The sequence below is a fragment of the Eschrichtius robustus genome, chromosome 16, assembly GCF_028021215.1.
Source record: "Eschrichtius robustus isolate mEscRob2 chromosome 16, mEscRob2.pri, whole genome shotgun sequence".
In the NCBI taxonomy this organism is placed as follows: Eukaryota; Metazoa; Chordata; class Mammalia; order Artiodactyla; family Eschrichtiidae; genus Eschrichtius; species Eschrichtius robustus.
Genome location: NC_090839.1, coordinates 76,546,824 through 76,566,246, shown reverse-complemented (window position 1 = coordinate 76,566,246; position 19,423 = coordinate 76,546,824). Strand labels below are relative to the sequence as shown.

General features: G+C 57.9%; 4 protein-coding genes across 12 annotated transcripts; 3 read left to right on the top strand and 1 right to left on the bottom strand.

The window, feature by feature from the left end:
• Positions 1-3,292: 3,292 nt before the first annotated feature.
• On the top strand, positions 3,293-8,752 carry CORO1A (coronin 1A). Its single transcript, XM_068565687.1, has 11 exons — positions 3,293-3,389; positions 4,978-5,176; positions 6,333-6,455; positions 6,546-6,675; positions 6,762-6,946; positions 7,094-7,213; positions 7,414-7,518; positions 7,632-7,777; positions 7,893-7,950; positions 8,044-8,259; positions 8,561-8,752. The coding sequence occupies exons 2-11, from the start codon at positions 4,979-4,981 to the stop codon at positions 8,663-8,665; spliced, it is 1,386 nt and encodes a 461-aa protein (XP_068421788.1). The 5' UTR covers positions 3,293-3,389; position 4,978; the 3' UTR covers positions 8,666-8,752.
• Positions 8,753-11,146: 2,394 nt separating this feature from the next.
• Positions 11,147-12,025, bottom strand: BOLA2B (bolA family member 2B). 2 transcript variants are annotated; one of them, XM_068524493.1, is made up of 3 exons: positions 11,778-12,025; positions 11,589-11,686; positions 11,147-11,289 (listed from the first exon to the last, which is right to left on the bottom strand). In XM_068524493.1, exons 1-3 carry the CDS (start codon positions 11,838-11,840, stop codon positions 11,190-11,192), a joined length of 261 nt encoding a protein of 86 aa, XP_068380594.1. In that variant the 5' UTR covers positions 11,841-12,025; the 3' UTR covers positions 11,147-11,189. The 2 variants fall into 2 exon arrangements, with proteins under 2 accessions (XP_068380594.1, XP_068380595.1); XM_068524494.1 differs by having other exon boundaries at positions 11,589-11,648; positions 11,778-12,005.
• A 272-nt stretch (positions 12,026-12,297) lies between these two features.
• Positions 12,298-14,951, top strand: SLX1A (SLX1 homolog A, structure-specific endonuclease subunit). Of its 5 annotated transcripts, none has more exons than XM_068524487.1 (6): positions 12,298-12,485; positions 13,027-13,078; positions 13,171-13,500; positions 14,364-14,491; positions 14,653-14,740; positions 14,822-14,951. In XM_068524487.1, the coding sequence occupies exons 1-6, from the start codon at positions 12,298-12,300 to the stop codon at positions 14,849-14,851; spliced, it is 816 nt and encodes a 271-aa protein (XP_068380588.1). In that variant the 3' UTR covers positions 14,852-14,951. The 5 variants fall into 5 exon arrangements, with proteins under 5 accessions (XP_068380588.1, XP_068380587.1, XP_068380589.1 ...); XM_068524486.1 differs by having other exon boundaries at positions 14,584-14,740; XM_068524488.1 differs by having other exon boundaries at positions 12,399-12,485; positions 12,934-13,078; positions 14,584-14,740.
• Positions 14,952-15,978: 1,027 nt separating this feature from the next.
• On the top strand, positions 15,979-19,290 carry LOC137750145 (sulfotransferase 1A1). Of its 4 annotated transcripts, none has more exons than XM_068524482.1 (8): positions 15,979-16,094; positions 16,864-17,047; positions 17,154-17,279; positions 17,369-17,466; positions 17,975-18,101; positions 18,206-18,300; positions 18,798-18,978; positions 19,119-19,290. In XM_068524482.1, exons 2-8 carry the CDS (start codon positions 16,900-16,902, stop codon positions 19,277-19,279), a joined length of 936 nt encoding a protein of 311 aa, XP_068380583.1. In that variant the 5' UTR covers positions 15,979-16,094; positions 16,864-16,899; the 3' UTR covers positions 19,280-19,290. The 4 variants fall into 4 exon arrangements, with proteins under 4 accessions (XP_068380583.1, XP_068380586.1, XP_068380584.1 ...); XM_068524485.1 differs by having other exon boundaries at positions 18,755-18,978; XM_068524483.1 differs by having other exon boundaries at positions 15,988-16,094; positions 16,825-17,047.
• The last annotated feature ends 133 nt before the right edge of the window (positions 19,291-19,423 follow it).

Sequence of the window (19,423 nt, the reverse complement as noted above, 5' to 3'; positions counted from 1 at the left end):
ATTACATGGGTATATACATTTGTCAAAACTAATTGAACCATGCACTTAAACTGAGTGTGTTATATTGTATGGGAATAAAGATGTATTTTATTGTATGTAAATAAAGTTGATTTTTGAAAGGAAAGAAAATAAAGTAAGGTTACAACTAGAATGAGAAGAATCCATTCAAAATAGCCACAAAACTATAATACACCTATTGGGGGGAGAAATTTAATGATATACTAGACCTTTATAGAGAAAATTATAAAATCATATTAAGGGACATAAAAGAAGACATAAATATATGGAGAAATACACTATATTCATGGATTGAAGTCTTAATATCCTTCTCAAATTAATCTATAAAGTTAATGCAATTTTATTAAAAACTCTAAGAGTTTAAAAGTCTTTATCTGTTGGAAATAAATGCAGAAGTACTTAAGTTGAAATGCTATGATGTCTTGGATTTCTTTTAATAGATGCCAAGAAAATAATGTGGAAGAAGGAATGAACGAGTATTGGCCACGTGTTGGTACTTGTTGAAGCTGGGTGATGGGTACACACTCTAATGTAAGTGAGCAGTGCTGTGCACCTTTACAGGTGAGGAAACATCACTGTGCTGGGGCAGCAGGAGAACCATGAAGGAAAGGTTCTCTGGGGCTGACTCCATCATGCTCTACAGACCTTTAGGGCAGGACAGACCAGAGGAGGTCTTGTGGGCCTTGCTAAGGAGTTTGAACTTTATCCCGTGCTCAGCATTTCAGTCCCTCTTTACTGTGTGTATCTGGCACCTTGGAAGGGCCTCCGGTCCTGTCTCCCTCCATGGTGGGTGTACCAGTAAGAACCCTTTCAACTGTAAATGCCAGAAATCCAACTCAAACGTACTGACTTATGTGGAAAAAGGAACTTATGATAGGTTAAGGGACTCAGGCACAGCTTGATCCAGATACTCAAATGATGTCAAGAATATGTCTGTCTTCATATCTTGTGTCTGCAATCCTCTGTGTGGGCTCATTCTGGCTGGCTTTTCCTACATGGTGTCAAGATGGTCACTAGTAGTCCTGGGCTTACAGCCTTTTAGCTTACTAACCCCCAGTGGAAAGAGGGCTCTTTTTCCTAGCAGCTCCAGTGAATCTGCTTCTGCATGCATAGACTTGATTTAAGTGTCCACCCCTGAACCAATCAAAAAAGGTAGCTTTGACTGGGGAAATGTGGACCGTGTGCCTACCCTGGGCACCCTCTCAAACCTCAAGGATTGCCAGTGCATAAAGGTTGGTTTCTTCAAGGAAAACCCAGATGCAGCCTCCAGTAAAGAGGGGATGGTAAGATGCTGGTCCAGTGGCACCTGGCAGGAACACCCTTCCAACACCCCTCACAGGAAGGATCAGCCTCATCTTAATCACATGAAGAGCCGCATGGCAGGGCCCTTCAGCACCCACTACTGAACTAACGCTCACTCTTGTTTTGCTGGGACAGCTGCTGCCTCACAACCTCCACTACCAGCCTCGCGTCTGTGCCCCCCGCCCCACAGCAGACCAGCTGGAATGAGAAAGTAGCCTCTGCGCATCCCCACCTTTCCCTCTCCATGCCTGTCAGGCTCTGCCTCAAAGGGCATGGTTTTCAGGCCCCTCACAACATGCTTGTCCTCTGCCTGGAAATGAGGTGCCCCAGGACTGAAGATCATGGGTGCCTCAGTTTCCTCTCTTTACATTGGAGGTGGTACCTGCCCCCTGGGTGTGTTGTGAGGATTAAGTGAGTGCAGCGTATTTATAGTGTTAGAGCAGCGCCCGGCGCACAGTAGGTGCTCAGTAAATCCCAGCCGTTATTCTCATCACTTCTGCTGCAGACTATACAACACAGTCCCTGCCCATCCCCGTCCAGTCCAGGCCAGTAGCAGGCTCTTAGGTGAAATACAACACAGGGGTTCTTACAATTGAATGCTTGAGTGGAATAAAAGTGTGTAGGACACTTTTATAACCACTCGAGCCTCATAACTGTGAGCTGGACAGGGCAAATCATACTTAGCCTCCATTTACAGATGAAGAAACTGAGGTTTAGACCTCTTGCCCAAGATCACGCAGCCAAGCTGTGGTGGAGGCAGGATTTGAACCAGGGGCTGAAGGAGCACATCGTTGGGACTTTGCTCAGGCTGCCCCTCTGCTGACAAGACCTCCTCTGGTCACGCCTGTTGTCTCCTTCTCAACCTTTCAGGTTCAGTCCCAATACTCTAAACAGTAACGGTGGTGAGAGGTAACATTTATTAAGCGCTTGCTACACTTTGGATGAGGTGCAGAAGGCTTTCCGTTCCAATAAAGTCAGGAGGTAGGTATGACACTGTTACAGAAAGAGAAACTGAGGCTGATAGAGGTTAAGGAACCTGCCCAACGTCACTCCGTAGGTGTGACGGCCGGGAGTCAAACTCATAAAGCAGTCTGATTCTAGAGCGGGCCTTTCCGCGTTGCTGCCTCCGAGACTCTGACCCCAAGGATGGGAACGAACTCCTTCCTCTTGAGTCTGAAGTCTGGGCTTCGGCCTCTACTTAGCTCTTGGAGCTGTTATTTGTGCCTCTCCTTTCAGTAGGCTGAGAGCTCTTTGGGGCAGGAACTCGACTCTGACTTTTTCACTTCCATAGCCCCTGCACAAAGAGGCTCTCCATAACACCAAATTATTTCATTCGCCCCTGTGAGGCAGGCAGAGGTGCTCCTAGGTGAGGACAGACCCAGAGAGGTTAAGTGACTCTCCCAAGGCCACCTGCTTGCAAATGTAGGAGCCTGGAGAGGCCCCAGGCTTCCTCGGTGCAGGTGGGTGCAGGGTTCTCCCTCCTCCTTGTCCCCCCCGCCCCCCCCCCCCCCCCCCCCCGCCTTCCTGTTCCCTGAGCGTCGTCGGTGGGGGAAGAGATGGCAGCATAGCCTTAGCTGGGGGCGGGGGGGGTGGGGAGGCTGTACCAAGGACCGCTGTGGGGACTGATGGGCCCTTTTATGAATGCCAGGCGAAGGATGGCGAGTAGGCTGGGGGTGGGCTGAAGGAGGGAAGAAGGAGCGGGTATTTTTTGCATTTTGACATTAAAAAGTGCAGATCAGATTGTCAGCGACTGGCCAGCAGCATCTGTTTTGGTTTGGAATTGGCAGCTAAGGCGCTGAGCTTCTCCGCGGAAGGAGGGGAGGGGAGGGGAGGGGAGGCTGCGGGCTGGTGGGGCGAGGCGGCGCTTCTGCGGAGGGAAGGGCTCTCCCCTTTAAGAGCTCCGCCCAAAGGGGCGCTGCCACCCCTAAGGAGGCGGGCGCCGCCGCTTCTCATTCATTGTCTTGACAAGAGCATCCTCAGCCGGCAGTCGCAGGCTCCTCCAGCTCCTTCCTCCTCCTCCTCCTCCTCTCCCTCCTCCGTTTGGGGGGTCACTCATCTCTCAGCAGCAGGTAAGGCTGGAGCCCGCGGACGGGACTCGGCATCGCTGCCCTGGGCCACCTGTGGGGCAGGCGGGAGCCTGGCAGAAGCCCTCCGCGGCGGCCGACAGACTGGCAGAGCGAGCTGGCTCTGAGGCGGGGACAGAGCCCGTTCACGCCCCGCGTGGCGGGACTCGCCTGGGGTGTGGGTGCGCGGAGGAGGGTCCGTCTGCGTGTCTGAGAGCTCCGGGAGCGGGCGAGGGTGAGGGACCACCGCAGCCAAGATGGAGGTGGGGGAGCCCGGGGGTCAGGACACGCGCCGACCGGGCTCTCCCCAGAATGGGAGTCTTTGGGGTGGCAGTGGGGGGCAGGGTGGGGTGAGCCCAGCAGCTGCCCTGAGCTTGGAGACAGGAAGGGGTTGAGAGCAAAACAAGAAAAGACCAAGTTCCCCTTTCCGTGGTTTCCGGGCCTGGTACCTGCGGTGGGGAAGGAGGTGGGGTGGGACGATGGCTTCCTGTCTCCCAACCTCCGATTTGCGGCTCCCCTCTCCCCAGACCCAGGCTCCCCACCTGGGATGGGTCCCCTGCCCCCAGACTGCTTCTCCTCACGCAAGCTCCTCACCTGCTTTCCGGGCGGGTGGACCCTGGAGCCTCCCGGAGAGTCACGGGATGGGCGAGGCTGGCTGGAGCCCCCAGTGAGAAGGGCTAGGCCTGAAGGGAGGGCAAAAGGGTGGAGTTGGGGCCGTGGAGGAGAGGCCCTGGGGGGCCCCCCACGGTGAGCTGGAAGGTGATGCTGCTGGGCGCCAGGATGGGGGCCTGGAGCCTGGGGAGCCAGAGGCAGGCCCCTTGGCTTCGCTGTCACCCAGCCCTGGGGGAAAACCATCCTAGCTGGACCTCCGAGAAGTGAGCGCCGGCCTCTCCCTTTGTGTGGATAGTCCCACTGGGGGTGGAGAAGGCACTAAAGGGCACCTGCTTAAGCAGAGGCGAGAAGCAGAGGTGCATGGAGGAGGAGATGCTGGGACCCGAGCCATTCGCTTGTTTCTGGTGCCCAGAGACCTGCTGGGGAAGCCCTCCTGCCACTGAGGACGTGCCTCCCAGGCAAACCCACACGCCTCTTCCCTCAGCATGTCCAACCCTGGGCCTGGAGGCGGGGAGGGCCCCTGCCTTTAGGCAGCTTCTCCTGTGGGTGTGAGGGTGTGAGGTCTGGACACGGAGGCTGAGAGAACCCTCCCTCCAAGCTGTTGCCCTGAGGCCCCGGAGTGTGACCCGTCAGAGAGGAAGGGCTCTGTGCCCATCAGCCATTCTGTGGTCACATCGGCACTGGGTGCTACCCCACATCAGGCTCTGCTGGGGAGGCTGAGGGTACAGAAGCCAGGCCTGGGGCGGGTTGAGAAGGTGGGCCTTGCAGGTTAGCCAGGGGTGAGGAGGTGTGGGCAAGGCGAGTGTGAGTGTAGCAGGATGTCAGTTACAGAGGAGAGCGGCAAGGGGCCGGGGAGACATGCTGGGGAAGTTAGCTGAGACCATGACTGCCAGGCTGAGGGCTGTCCTGGGGGAGATGGGGGCCACTGTAAGGTCAGAGTTGATCTGAAGGGAGAAAAGTCCTCCACCTGTGTGCCTTCCAGGATGAGCCGGCAGGTGGTCCGTTCCAGCAAGTTCCGCCACGTGTTTGGACAGCCGGCCAAGGCTGACCAGTGCTATGAGGACGTGCGCGTCTCACAGAACACCTGGGACAGTGGCTTCTGCTCTGTCAACCCCAAGTTCGTGGCCCTGATCTGTGAGGCCAGCGGGGGAGGGGCCTTCCTGGTGCTGCCCCTGGGCAAGGTGAGCCCCTGGAGCCCTGGGGGAGCCTCTGGTCATCTAGTGGCCCCCTGGGGGTCCTGATGAGGTGATTGACTATCCCCAAGCCTTCCCGGGCCACAGTGTGGTCGTCTGTAAAATTGAGCTGGGCCAGATGAACCTTATGCTTCCTTCAGCTCCTACATGCAGTGGTTGGATGGAAGCTAAAGCTCAGGGGGGAGATGACACGGGAAGGGACATACAGTGAGTCCTGCAGACCCAGGGCCAGGCCTCCCAATTCTCAGCCTGGACCTTTCTCTCCTCGGGAGCACGAAGAGGGCTGGGATGGAGTCTGGGCAGGCCCAGCAGTGCTCTTAGGGTTTGGAGGAAACTTTCTGAGCCCTTGGGAACCCAGTAAGCTCTGGCTCCCAGCTCACAGGCAGGGGTGATGTAAGAGACCCTCTCCACTCCCCCAACCCGGCCTCCGTCAGATCTCGCCTCCCCGGCCCTGTTGTCTGCTGACCCCACCCCCAGCACACTCCTGTGCTCTTGGGTGGTGAGACAGGAAGGGGAGACAGGCCCTCAGTTGTTACCTTAAAAGGGCCGATGGAAACAAGAGAAGAGGAAGTGGTTGTCGGGGTGAGAGCTGGGCCCGCTTTTCACACAGGAAGCCCTGCTGCAGCAGCTGTCCCCGGAAGAGCCCATTTCCAAACCTCTGCTCCTGCAGGGGGGCCGGTTATGACAGACTTCCCCATCCCTGTCCTTTTGGAAGGACCCATCCCTACAGCCCCATCATTCACACTTCCCTGGGGAACTCCAGCCCCAGTATAACTACCCCCCGCCAGCCTGTCCCATGCCCAGGGCCCTGGCCTGTCTTCCCATGGGAGCCTCACCTGGGGAAGCTGGGCTGGGAGTACCGGGCCGCGGGGCATGGATGAGAAACTGAGCTAGAGATGGCAGGAACTTGGCAAGGCTCTGACAGCAAGGCAGGACCAGCCCCGTGCGCCCATCCTGCGCTACTGAGTTGCCCAGACAACTCTGGGGCTGGGGCAGAGGCCCAAACCCTCCCACCCCAGGCCCTGCTCTGCCTCCCAGGGACCTCACAGCTTTTCTCTCCGTGCCTCGTGGAGGGGAGTGGGGAGGTTAGATTGGGTTTGGAGGGCAGAAGCACCTCCCTCAGAGGCCCTGCTGTGTCCTCTAGACTGGACGTGTGGACAAGAACGCACCTACGGTCTGTGGCCACACGGCCCCGGTGCTGGACATAGCCTGGTGCCCGCACAATGATAATGTCATTGCCAGTGGCTCCGAGGACTGCACAGTCATGGTGAGTGTGGGGACACACGGGCCAGGAGGGGGCTCCAGCACTGGAGCTGACGTTTGGAGCCCCCAAGACTCACTCGCCGCTTCTCTGCAGGTGTGGGAGATCCCTGATGGGGGCCTGATGCTGCCCCTGCGGGAGCCTGTCGTCACCCTGGAGGGCCACACCAAGCGCGTGGGCATTGTGGCCTGGCACCCCACGGCCCAGAACGTGCTGCTCAGTGCAGGTGCCCGGGGGAGAAGCAGGGAGGGCTGGTCCCCTGACAGCGAGGGTGGGAGGCTCATGGCTTCTGACACTGGGGGCATCGCCCAGGTTGCGACAACGTGATCCTGGTGTGGGACGTGGGCACGGGGGCGGCGGTGCTGACGCTGGGCTCGGATGTGCACCCGGACACAATCTACAGCGTGGACTGGAGCCGAGATGGCGCCCTCATCTGTACCTCCTGCCGCGACAAGCGATTCCGCATCATTGAGCCCCGCAAAGGCACCATTGTAGCTGTGAGTTGCCTTGACCCTTGACCCTGAGACCTTTGCCCCTCCTACCCACCACCAACCAGGCCCCTAGATGCTACCCTCTCCCAGCTGGGGCCTGGCCCTTAGGGGATGCGTGCGGATGCCTGACCAGTCCCCTCCCTTTCCTTCCAGGAGAAGGACCGTCCCCACGAGGGGACCCGGCCTGTGCGCGCCGTGTTTGTGTCAGATGGAAAGATCCTGACCACAGGTTTCAGCCGCATGAGTGAGCGGCAGGTGGCGCTGTGGGACACGGTGAGTGCCCGGCGGGGAACAGGTTTAGTCCCAGCCCTGCCAAGTGTCTGGCTGGAAGGCCATGGCCTCAGTTTACCCACCGCGAGATGGGGTTTTCCGCTGGCTGGTCTTTGAGCCCCCCCCCCCCACTCCTGCATCACTGGACCACACCTGGGCCTGACAGGGCCCAGCTCATTATAACCCCCTGCCCGTTTCTACAGAAGCACCTGGAGGAGCCGCTGTCCCTGCAGGAACTGGACACGAGCAGCGGTGTCCTGCTGCCCTTCTTTGACCCCGACACCAACATTGTCTACCTCTGTGGCAAGGTGGCCCCGTTGGGCAGGGGGTCGGGGGAGCGAGGTGGGCAGGGGGACTGGGAAGGGACCACGGCTGGAGGCATCTGCCGGTGTTGATCTTCCCTTGCATCCACCACCTGCAGGGTGACAGCTCTATCCGGTACTTCGAGATCACTTCCGAGGCCCCATTCCTGCACTATCTCTCCATGTTCAGTTCCAAGGAGTCCCAGCGTGGCATGGGCTACATGCCCAAACGTGGTCTGGAGGTGAACAAGTGTGAGATTGCCAGGTAACTGCCCCTGACCCTGACCTGAGTATGCTCCTTGGGCAGTGCCGACCGCATGCCGAGCTTCAGTCCCAGCCCAGCCATGCTGTGGGTGCTGATTGCCTTCCTGTTTCCACAGATTCTACAAGCTGCATGAGCGGAGGTGTGAGCCCATCGCCATGACGGTGCCTAGAAAGGTGATGCCCCAGTGTCCCTCCCCGGGCTCTCGGAGTGGCGGGTGGTGGTGTGGCCCAAGCACTTTCTTAACCAGCCTTGGCCTTGCCCCACAGTCGGACCTGTTCCAGGAGGACCTGTACCCGCCCACTGCAGGGCCTGACGCTGCCCTCACAGCTGAGGAGTGGCTAGGGGGTCGGGATGCCGGGCCCCTCCTCATTTCCCTCAAGGATGGCTACGTGCCCTCAAAGAGCCGGGAGCTGAGGATCAACCGGGGCCTGGACACTGGGCGCAAGAGGATGGCACCTGAGGCCAGTGGTGCTCCCAGTTCGGTGAGAGGCAGATGGGAGCCCGGGAATCAGGACAGGAAGATGGGGTAGGGCAGGGGCTGCTACTGATGTGGTCATTGACCCAGTGGAAAGAGGCTGGCATTTGGGGCAGCCCAAACTCACAATGTTGGGGATCCTTTGGGGGCTGGGAGTGGATAATCCTGAGGCCTCAGAAAACAGGTTTCAGGCTTATAGGCCTGCAGCTCTCTGGCTGAGAGACAGAAGGGCCCAAGCCCTGGGGCTCTTGGGAGGAGGCCTAGTGGCCAGGGAGGAGCTGGGCCTGATGTAGCCCTGGATCCCCCAGGATGCCGTATCCCGGTTGGAGGAAGAGATGAGGAAGCTCCAGGCCACGGTGCAGGAGCTACAGAAGCGCCTGGATAGGCTGGAGGAGACAGTCCAGGCCAAGTAGACGACCACCGGCTGAGGCCAACGGCATCGCCTCCCTCCCTTCCACTCCCACTTCTCAGGCCACAATGGCAGATAAGAAAATACTAATAAAATGGCTTTATTTTCTGGTACCTCTCAGACTCCAGTGACTGGTCACCAGATGCTGGGTCTCCTGAACTGACCTGCGCTTGAGCTTCCCCCTCCATAGCCTTGATGAGCTTGACCCATAGCAGGGGCGGGCTGGGGAGATGCCTCAGAATGCCCTAGACCACAGACAGGAACAGGCCTTTGTGGGTGGGAGCCATCCTGTGCTGCTGTGGGTTGGAAGCCTGCTCTGCTCTCAGCTGGTAGGTCGGAGCTGCTCAGGGCTCTAGCCTGGAGCCTCGTTCATTCCCACGTTTACCCCAAATCTGCCTTTGCTGGTCAACCCCAACATCAGCTTGCATGCAGCTGTCCTGACACTGCTGCTTGCTTGTGGGGAAAATGAAGCAACCAGCACTTGCATGACATCTTTCAAACTGTAAGCCCAAGGGATCAAAATAAGGGGTGCTTTTGTAAGAAGAAAACTTAGAATCAAAGCAATAGGCCCTGACCCTAGTTTACAAGTGAGGAAACTGAGGCTGAGAGCAGGAGCGGGGCTTGCTGAAGGACAGATCCCGAGTCAAGATGCAAGTCTCCCCTTCTAGTTCAGAGCCTTCCCTGCACGGCGTGGCTGCCTCTTGAGCCCTGTCTGTGGCTTCCACCTGGGTCTGGCCTCAATCTGTCAAGCCCTATCAAGGGGGCACTTGGAAATGGGTTTCCGATGGCCAACTTAGCAGGTGATCCCCCCTGAGCTGGGACACAGGACTATTGGGGATGGGTGTCCCGGCCACAGCAGGGCTTTGTTCATCCACATAGGGACCACAGCAAGGACTAAATGTCCCCTTTGAACCCCCATTCCCCTTTGGCATGCCGTACAAATGTCCCTGTCTGCCCATTTGGGTCTCAATCTCTATGCGAGCCATGTGACCCTGGGCAAGTCACTTCTCTCCAGGCCTCAGTTGCTCATCTATAGAATGGGGAGGGATTCCACCACAGCTCTGTGAACCCAGGGGGTGGATCCAATCAGGGGTGTGGTACAGAGAGAAGGAGACCATCTGGAGCCTGGGCCTCAGCCTCCCACACAAAGGGATGATGGGCCCTCCTAGTGAAGCAGACTTGTGGGTAGTCACTAGTTCTCCTGGCCCAGGGAAATGGACAAAAGTTCAGGGAAGGATCCCTGGAACTCAGAAGGGTTAGCCCCTACTCACCATGATTTCCAGCTTCCTCTGAGAGAAACAAGAGAGGGAGATGGGGGTGGGGGTGGCAGTAATTTAGGGGCCAAGAAACTGGCCTTGAAAACAGGAGAGCAGGGTGGGTGGGATGGTTGAAATCTGCAATTTCTCACCCCCAAAGAGCTCTGGCCCCAATTAGCACACTTTCTATTCCTCCTGGGTCTCAGGGCCCTCATCTATGCAAGGCCTAACCAACCCTGGCACCTGTGTCGACTCTAGGGCATCACATGCCCCAATTTTGTGGCTCTAGTTGGCCTTACTTTCCTGCTGTAACCCCATCCCTATGCCCATCCCACCCCTCCATTCCTGAAAAACCTCACCAGCTCTCCAGGGGCAGCTGTGGCCACATCAAGCCCAGGGCCAAAGGGTCACTGGACCTTCTCCAGGGGCCAGAAAACACCAGCATTCCAGGTGTTGGGAAGCCCCTGCTGGGGTACCAGGTCCCTGAGGCTGTGAAGGGCTTGGGGAACCAACAGAGGAAGTGTGGAATCTTCTATAATGCCTCTGACATTGGGATGATATTAGGGAGAGGGAGAGGTTTGTTAAATTGTCCAGGGCCCTGAAACCCTGAGCACTTCTCATCTATGCATCTTGAAGGAGAACAGAGCAGGAACCCCCAGCAATGGTCAATGAATGCGTCGGTCGGGTGGGTAGTGGCCGTACCCCTAGGGGGTCCACCAAGGATTACAAAGAAGACCTGTGAGGCCCACCCTGGAAGGGACTTTAAGAACTGAACTTTCGGGCTTCCCGGGTGGCACAGTGGTTGAGAGTCTGCCTGCCAATGCAGGGGACGCGAGTTTGAGCCCTGGTCTGGGAAGATCCCATGTGCCGCGGAGCAACTAGGCCCGTGAGCCACAACTACTGAGCCTGTGCGTCTGGAGCTTGTGCTCCACAACAAGAGAGACCGCGACAGTGAGAGGCCCACGCACCGCGATGAAGAGTGGCCCCCACTCGCCGCAACTAGAGAAAGCCCTCGCACAGAAACGAAGACCCAAAACAGCCAAAAATAAATTTAAAAAAAAAAGTACTGAACTTTCACTTTATAAGTGGGGACACAAAGGCCTCTGTGTGGAGAGGAACTTGCCCAAAGTAAAACAATGGAGAGTGGAGGGCAGGGAGAAGCCAGGCCCTAGACCCGGCCTCTGCACACCTCCCACCCTCCTACATACAACACACACTGACACAGAAGGTGGGCCTGACTCATAATTTAATAGATGTGCAGGTCCGGGTCCCTTATTTCTGCTGCTCACGGGTCCACTGCTCTGGAGTCAGGGTTTTCTGCTCAAAGGCATGGATGTGCAGGAGCTCTTGTGCTAGGCAAGTGTTCACAAGCCTGAGAGAGAGATGGGGTTAGAAAACGGCAGGCTGGGGCCTGGGTCGCAGACCCCGAAGCTAGGGTGAGCCGGGAGACTGGAGGTGTCCCCCAGGTCGTAGTCCCCGGAACCTGGCAACAAGTGAGGTAGAGGGCTAAAGTCTCAATATTTGAAGCAGAGGCCATGAAGGCGGGATCGCTGGGGTCGTGGTCTGCGGTGCTGGGCCGCATTGGTGGGGGTGAGTTAGGTTTCGGGGTGCGGCCGGGGATGTGGTCCTGGAGCTGGGGCCGCGCTGAGTGAGGCGTGCCTGGGGTCTCACCGGTGTCTCTGAAGCAGCGGCTTCCCCTCGAACTTGGCCGACACCACGAGGACTCGGAAGCTGGACGCGCAACGGTTGGGAGTCGTGTCCTCCACTTCCTATGGGGCAGAATGGGGTTCATGGTACCAAGCCCGCCCCTCAGGAGCCCTGTTCCCCTCGCTGGGCGAGTGTCCAGGCCGCTCAACTCACCACGTGTTCCGCCTCCAGGTCCCGCTGCAGCTTCTCCCGGAGGTACTCCGCGCTGAGTTCCATTGTGGCAGCCCAACGGGGGCGACAGCTCAGCGGGGACAGAACCCCGGCTCGGACCCCTGCCACACTGCTTCCGCCCTTACTAGCGCCACTTCCTTTGAGGCCTCTATTTCCGCCCTTACTAAGGCGTCAGTAAACACAGTACTTCCGCCCTCTTGCAAGCCCAGTTTTCCAACAGTCTCCGGTTTCTACACCTACCATCAGTCAGCCAATCAGAGTCTGCACAAGGCCCCTGAGGACGCTAATTGGTACCCGCCGCCTGCACAGCAGCCCGGGTTCTGTGCCCCGGTTTGGACACCCTAGCTCCAGCTAGGAGAGGGTGCGCGAGCCTGCATTGCTGTGGCCTCTAGGGTACCTCGGGATTGCCCCCAAGCGCTTTTTCCGAGACAAGCATTTTGCGGCCCTGGCAACCCAGCTCTCCCCGGGGTCACAGGCCAGAGCAATCAACCCCCAAGTTCCGATGGGCCCCACAGGGGGCGCGGCGAGGCCCGGGCGCTTCTTCGGCGTCTACCTGCTCTACTGCCTGAACCCTCGGCACCGGGGCCGCGTCTACGTGGGGTTCACGGTCAACCCTGCTCGTCGGGTGCAGCAGCACAACGGGGGCCGCAAAAAAGGCGGGGCCTGGCGGACCAGTGGACGCGGGCCCTGGTAAGAGACGGCGGGTCACTGTCAGGAGGAGGGCTTCTAGGAGAAGGCCGGAGCCGGCGGAGGGGAGGCCCGCTGAGAGGGGCGGGGCCGGCGTGGGGGCCGAAAAACAGGGCTGCGGGCGGGGTCCTAGTGACGAGGGCGGGACTATCGCGGGGGAGAAGGGGTAGTGGGGAGGCGGAGCCCTGTGAGTCTGGGCTGTGGGTCTCAGAGGAGGGGGTTGGGTGGGAAGGGGACTGATGATCTAGGTTTGGTCCACCGACAGGGGGCTTGGTGAACAAGGCTGGGTTGGAATAGAGAAAGCCTGGAAGGGAGAGGAACTGAGGAGGGCTGTTAAATACCTGTGACTGGAGGCGGGGCCTGAGGTTAGCAGGTGCGAGGGGACATACCCCCATGAAGGGGGCAGAGCCTCGTGGGCTAGGCTTGAAGCCGCGTGTGACTCCCCTCTCAGGTAGGACCGGAGGCGCATCATGGCGAGGGGATTCGGTTTGACACGGGGAGGGGCGAGGGGCTCACAGGCCCCGCCCCTCATTCTCTTCCCCAGGGAGATGGTGCTCATCGTACACGGCTTCCCCTCCGCAGTGGCCGCCCTTCGGGTAAGAAAAGAGATGGGGGTGCCGGGAGGACGGGGGATAGGGCTTAGGGCCTTCCCCGGGCAGCCCTGAAGCTCAGTACTCCCCGCCTGCAGTTCGAGTGGGCCTGGCAGCACCCGCAGGCCTCGCGCCGCTTGGCGCACGTGGGTCCGCGCCTGCGCGGTGAGGCCGCCTTCGCCTTCCACCTGCGCGTGCTGGCGCACATGCTGAGCGCGCCGCCCTGGGCGCGCCTCCCGCTCACCTTGCGCTGGCTGCGCGCCGACTTCCGCCAGGATCTCTGCCCGCCGCCGCCGCCTCACGTGCCGCTGGCCTTCGGGCCTCCACCGCCCCGGGCCTCGGCCCCGAGGCGCCGCGCGGCTGACACCGAGTCCGAGCTGGAGCACGACGCTGAGACCCGCTGCACCCTGTGCGCGCGCGTGCTCCAGGTAAGACTCTCCACCTGGGCTCCCGGTCAGGGCGGTCTAGGGTTCAGAGGACTCAAGATCAAGCTGTTTCTTGAGGGACTGGGCAGCCCATTGACACCCTTTGGCCAGTCTGCCCCCGTCTCTAAAACGGGGATCATAGTGCTTGCGGCCATTCCTCGACGCCAGTATCCTCTTTTCAGGGCCTTTGCCCTTTCCCTTTGACTGGAAGGTTCTTCCCTCGACCTTACGTCTTGATAAAATGCCACCTTTCCTCCGTGAGGTCTTCCTTGGCTCTCCATCTGAAATTGCCACTCTTGTACACTTCCCTGGTTTCCTTTAACACTTATCATTGTCTGACATACTGTATATTTTATTTACCTTATTATCAGTTTCTACCCCCACCCCCCCAATTCTAAACTCTGCTGGGGCATTTAGTTCCTTTTCACTACTGTAGAACAGGGTCTAGTGCAGAGCAGGTGGCCAATAAATATTTAATAAATTAATTGAGATGATGAGTCTGGCTTCTACTGAGCCCTCAGTAAATGTAAGTGGAGCTCTTGCCATTCAGAGATTAAGTGACCTGCCTGAGATTGCTCAGCCTTTAAGGAACTCTAGGTCTGGCTGCCCTGCCATGGTGTTATATAATCGCTGCTAACACTCAGAGAAAACTGGCCAGCTTAGTCCCTGTGGGCCAGTATTTTAACGTCTCCGTGCTTCAGTTTCTTCATCTATAAAATACAAATAATAGTATCAGTAGTGCATGTCTCACAAGGTGGTTTTATGTAAAGTCTTGGAACAGTGTGTGGTCCATAGAAATTCTTCACCATCGCTAGCTACGTCATTACTCCCCATTTTCTCTCTTACCTGCCTGCCACCTCTGACAGGATGAAGAAGACCCCCTGTGTTGCCCCCACCCTGGCTGCTCCCTGAGGGCCCATGTGATCTGCCTGGCAGAGGAGTTCCTGCAGGAGGAGCCAGGGCAGCTTCTGCCCCTAGAGGGCCAATGCCCTGGGTGAGTCCAGCACCCCTACTCCAGCCTGGTTTAGCTCTGGGAAGACGGTGGCCGGTTGTCCAAGTCCAGGCCTGGGGTAGTCCTCATCTTAGCACCCAGGTCCTGGCCTGGAGGAAGCTTGTGATCCTGACTCTATCTCCTACCAACCGCACCTCTGGTAGCTGTAAGAACTCACTGCTGTGGGGAGACCTGATCTGGCTGTGCCGGATGGGCACCGAGGAGGAAGAGGAGGACTCGGAATTAGAAGAGGTGAGAGGTGGCTTGGGCCCCAGCCTCACTACCCCACCCCATCTCCTGGGCTGCCTTTCACCAACCCTCTTGTCTCCACAGGAACACTGGACCGACATGCTGGAGATCTGATCCTCAGCGTCCCCAACCTCTGCCCACTCCTTTTCTGTGCCACGCCCTGTGGGTCTGGGCAGTTTTTACTTGAGTACAATAAAAAGTCTGAGTTAAGGTACCTTCTGGTGTTTGCTGGGGGGTGGGAGAGTGGGGTAGGAGGCAGAGGCCCTGCCAGTCACTGGGGCCTGAGGAGGACAGAGTGGGGAACGGCCACAGGCCCCAGCACGGACCAGCCTCTGAAGTCACATGGTCCTTTGAGGGCTTGGGAGACTCACACCCTGCACACAGAGCCCACCCACCTCCGGTGCCCAGCTTGACGCTGGACTTTAATCCAGATAGTAAGGACAAAGGCCGAGGAGGAGAGGGGGGATGCTGTCCCCCCATGGGGTCCTGTGGCTCTCTAAGCCCCAACTCCTTCTCATCTCTGTCTGCAGAGCCTTGTTCACACCCACAGAGAGAAAAACACCTTCTGGGGGCTGTTGTTTTACCAACCATGAGTGAGGCGCCGTGCTGTCCCACGGGAGCCGCCTTCCCACGGGAGCCATGGAGCTGGGGCTCACTCCCAGGGTTATTCGACTTAAGCATTCTGGCTCTTTCCTATCCTTTGCTGCCTCAAAAAGAGCCGGCCCTGCTCGGCTCTGCCCCAAACCCCATGACCCGGCCCACGCACATCCCTCTGGACTGGCCTCGTGGTCAGAGCCAGAAGTTCCTGGAACAATGTTTGGGCTGCTGGGGGCCTGTGGGCTGCCTTCCACCTGAACCCTTGGCCTCTTCAAGACTGGTCAGGAGCCAGCAGGAGGGTGAGTATCCCACGTTTCCCCTCCACTCCTCTGCCCTTTCTAGACTGGGTCCATTAGGTAAAGCTGTCTTTTGGCCCCCTTTTCAGGGGTGGAGTTTAGAGGGCAGGTCGGGAGCCAGGATTACAGCTCGAAACACCAAAAAACAAAAAAGAAAACTATTGCACCCTTGTGTCTAGTTTCAGTCTTCTATTTTCCACACTAAACCCACATCTTAGGTTTTCAGGCCGGTCTAAGCTTGATTCCAGCTGGGCACTGAGCAGGGTAGCACAGAGGGGCCCTCCCATCCCGAACTTCACCCTTTCCTTCCTGGACGACAGCCAAGTCCCAGTGCTGGCTCCAGATCCCTCCCACTTTGGACCTACAACACCTTCAGCTCAGAGAGCAGTCCTGCACTCACCATACCACACCCGTTCTAAGCCACAGCACGCAGCCGTCACAAGGCCAAGATCCAGAGAAGTCAGGTGAGAGCGAGGTTGTGGGCTGGCTGGGCTGGATCTCCCTCAGCTTGCGCTGCTGGCTCTTATCCTGTCGCTTGATCTTTCTGGTCCAGCTTCTCACATCCTGCCCTTTCCCCATGGATTGCCCATCTCAATCTACAGCCTGGCCTGAATAATCCCCCTCCTCCTCCTCCCCCTCCCACTTCACTGCTCCCTCTCCTCCCCCTCCTCCAGTGAGTCATCAGTTTTGCCCATTCACATACCAGACTCTGGCTCCCCAAACAGTTGCTCAATTGGCTGTGTTTTTCTCCAAGCTGGGGAGGGTAGCTGGGCAAGCGGGGTCTCAGGCCCAACTGGCCTTTGGGAGTTTTCCATATGTGAGGGGCCAGGAGGGGAGCTCAAGGAGGGGACGTCAGGGAGGAGCCCACCAGGATTAGGCCTGGAGGCAAAGCAGGAAGAGAAAGCAAGCCGGGGGCTGGCAGGAAGTTCAGACAGGCAGGACCTAGAGGAGGTTTTCTCAAGTGCACAATGGAATCCCCTGGAGAGCTTCCAAAAAACTGCTATCTGGGTCCCATCCCCAGAGAGTGTTTTAATTGGTTTGGGATTTTAAAAGCTCTGCAGGCAAATAAAAATGAGCCTGGGTGTGACCCACTGCGTGAGCACTGGATCTGGCTTTGAATCCCAGCCCCACCACTCACTAGTTCTGTGAGCGTGGGCAAGTGGCTCCCTCAGCCTCAGTTTCCTTACCTTAAAGCAAGAATTCAACAGCTGGCACCATTGTGGTATTGTTAAGGGAAGGAAGCTACACTCTCGCCCCTGACGTGGCAGCATGGAGCTGGTCCAGGACACCTCCCGCCCGCCACTGGAGTACATGAAGGGGATCCCTCTCATCAAGTACTTTGCAGAGGGACTGGGGCCGCTGCAGAGCTTCCAAGCCTGGCCCAATGACCTGCTCATCAGCACCTACCCCAAATCTGGTAGGTGATGAGGGCACCAATGCCTCTCCTGGGCTGCAGTCCCCACCTTGGGCCGGGAGGGGCGTGCCCTCAGCCCTGCTCATCTCCCGTTTCCCTTTCTCTCCAGGCACCACCTGGGTAAGCGAGATCCTGGACCTGATCTACCAGGGTGGCGACCTGGAGAAGTGTCAAAGAGCCCCCATCTTCGTCCGGGTGCCCTTCCTTGAGTTCAGGGTCCCTGGGGTTCCCACAGGTGTGTGGCGGGGTGCTGGGGGCAAGCAGAGCAGAGGGAGGTAGGACTCGGGCTCCAGCTCAGCCAACTTTTCCCTACCTACGGCTTAGGTGCTGAGCTTCTGGAAGATACACCAGCCCCACGGCTGATCAAGACACACTTGCCCCTGGCTCTGCTTCCCCCAACCCTGCTGGATCAGAAGGTCAAGGTGAATGGCAGAGGAAGCCAGGGAAGGAGGCTGCTGGGGCCATCCCAACTTTGGCCCTACCTTCTGGGAAGGTCTTAACTTCCTCCAGCCTGGTCTCATCTTAAGGGAGGCGGGGGGCATCTGCCTGATGCTCTAGTGGGGTCAGATAATCTGGTGAAAAGGAGACTCCTCTGTGCAGGCTGGGGCTCACAGGCCCATGGAAGAGGGGCTGGTGGGAATCCAGCGTGCCTTGTTCCAAATTCAGGCAGAGCGGCATTGAGGGGATTAGATTAGTAGAAAATACGGTTTCAGGGACCAGCCCAGAGTTCGGCATCAGAGCAGGGTTCAAGCCCTAACTCAGTCTCGCCCACACCATGGGACTGCAAGTGAGTCAGCCTCTAGACCTGTTTCTCCCTCGGCCAAACTGAGAGAACCTCCCTGGCAAGGATGCTGTGAAGGGTGGGACACCTAGTGCCCGGTGTGCTGTGTGGTCATGGTGCTGGGGTGGGGGTGTCATCTGCCCCTCCAGGTGGTCTACGTTGCCCGCAATGCAAAGGATGTGGCCGTCTCCTATTACCACTTCTACCGCATGGCCAAGGTGCACCCTGACCCTGGCACCTGGGACAGCTTCCTGGAGAAGTTCATGGCTGGGGAAGGTGGGGCTGACTCTGGAGGAAGGAAAGGGGTGGGGTGGAGCTGAGGGGCACCAGCTACAACTTATGCCAACCTCTGTGTCCATGCCCCCTGCCCTTTTCCCCAGTGTCCTACGGGTCCTGGTACCAGCACGTGCAGGAGTGGTGGGAGCTGAGTCACACCCACCCTGTTCTCTACCTTTTCTATGAGGACATAAAGCAGGTGAGACCACCTGCTTCTGCCTCCCTCCATGTCACACGCAGAGAGGCAGGAACCTCACAGCGACCTGCCAAGGCCCTCTCAGCCCCCCTCCCCTATGACAGCCCACAGCCCAGTCCCCCTGGATCCCCTCCGCAGGACTGAGCAGCAGTGCCCCCTTGCAGCAGCGCCCTGTATAGCTCTCATCTCCTAGCACTCGAGTCAGCAACACGTGCACTCATCCATCAGCTAGTTACTGCTGTTGCTTCTCCTGGGGCCACGGTTATGAAAGAGGACTGTCCCTCCTCTCATCCAGCAGGAACCAGACATCTGTAATAAAGGATCACAGGGCAGAAGGCAATCAAACCTGCCCTAGGGAAAGATGACCAGAGAGTCAAGGAACAGGGTCTGAGGTCTCTAAGCAGAAGTGGCCAGATCCCCACAGGGTTAGAAAGGGGCCTCCCTTCTGTTTGCTCAGCAAGCAATCCAAACCTCCACTGAGGAGCCCTCTGCTGCTCCAGAACCCCAAAAGGGAGATTCAGAAGATCCTGGAGTTTGTGGGGCGCTCTCTGCCAGAGGAGACCGTGGATCACATCATCCAGCACACGTCTTTCAAGGAGATGAGGAAGAACCCCATGACCAACTACAGCACCATACCCATCAAAGTCATGGACCACAGCATCTCTGCCTTCATGAGGAAAGGTGAGAGCCGCCCCAGGGAGCGGGAGCGGGAGCGGGCGCGGGCATCTGGGGAGAGAGTGGGGGAGCAGCAGCTAGAGCCGCCCTTCAGCCACTCAGGGCCTCCCCTGTGGCGGGGACCTCCCTCCTTTCGTCTCTCCCAGGCATCACTGGGGACTGGAAATCCACCTTCACTGTGGCCCAGAATGAGCGCTTTGAAGCCGACTATGCCGCGAAGATGGCAGGCTGCAACCTCCACTTCCGCTGGGAGCTGAGTGGTGCTCATCAGGATGAGCGTGAAACAAGCCTCAACAATAAAATCTGATGTGTGTTAAACAGAGCCTCTGCTGGAAGCAAAGAGCAAACCTGAGCTAAAAGGGTAAATGCCCATTGGGACCAAATGAGGCCATCTTCCCTGGTGGCCTCCAGCTCGCCCTAGTGGGGAGGGAAAGAAGGGTCTGGAAAAGTA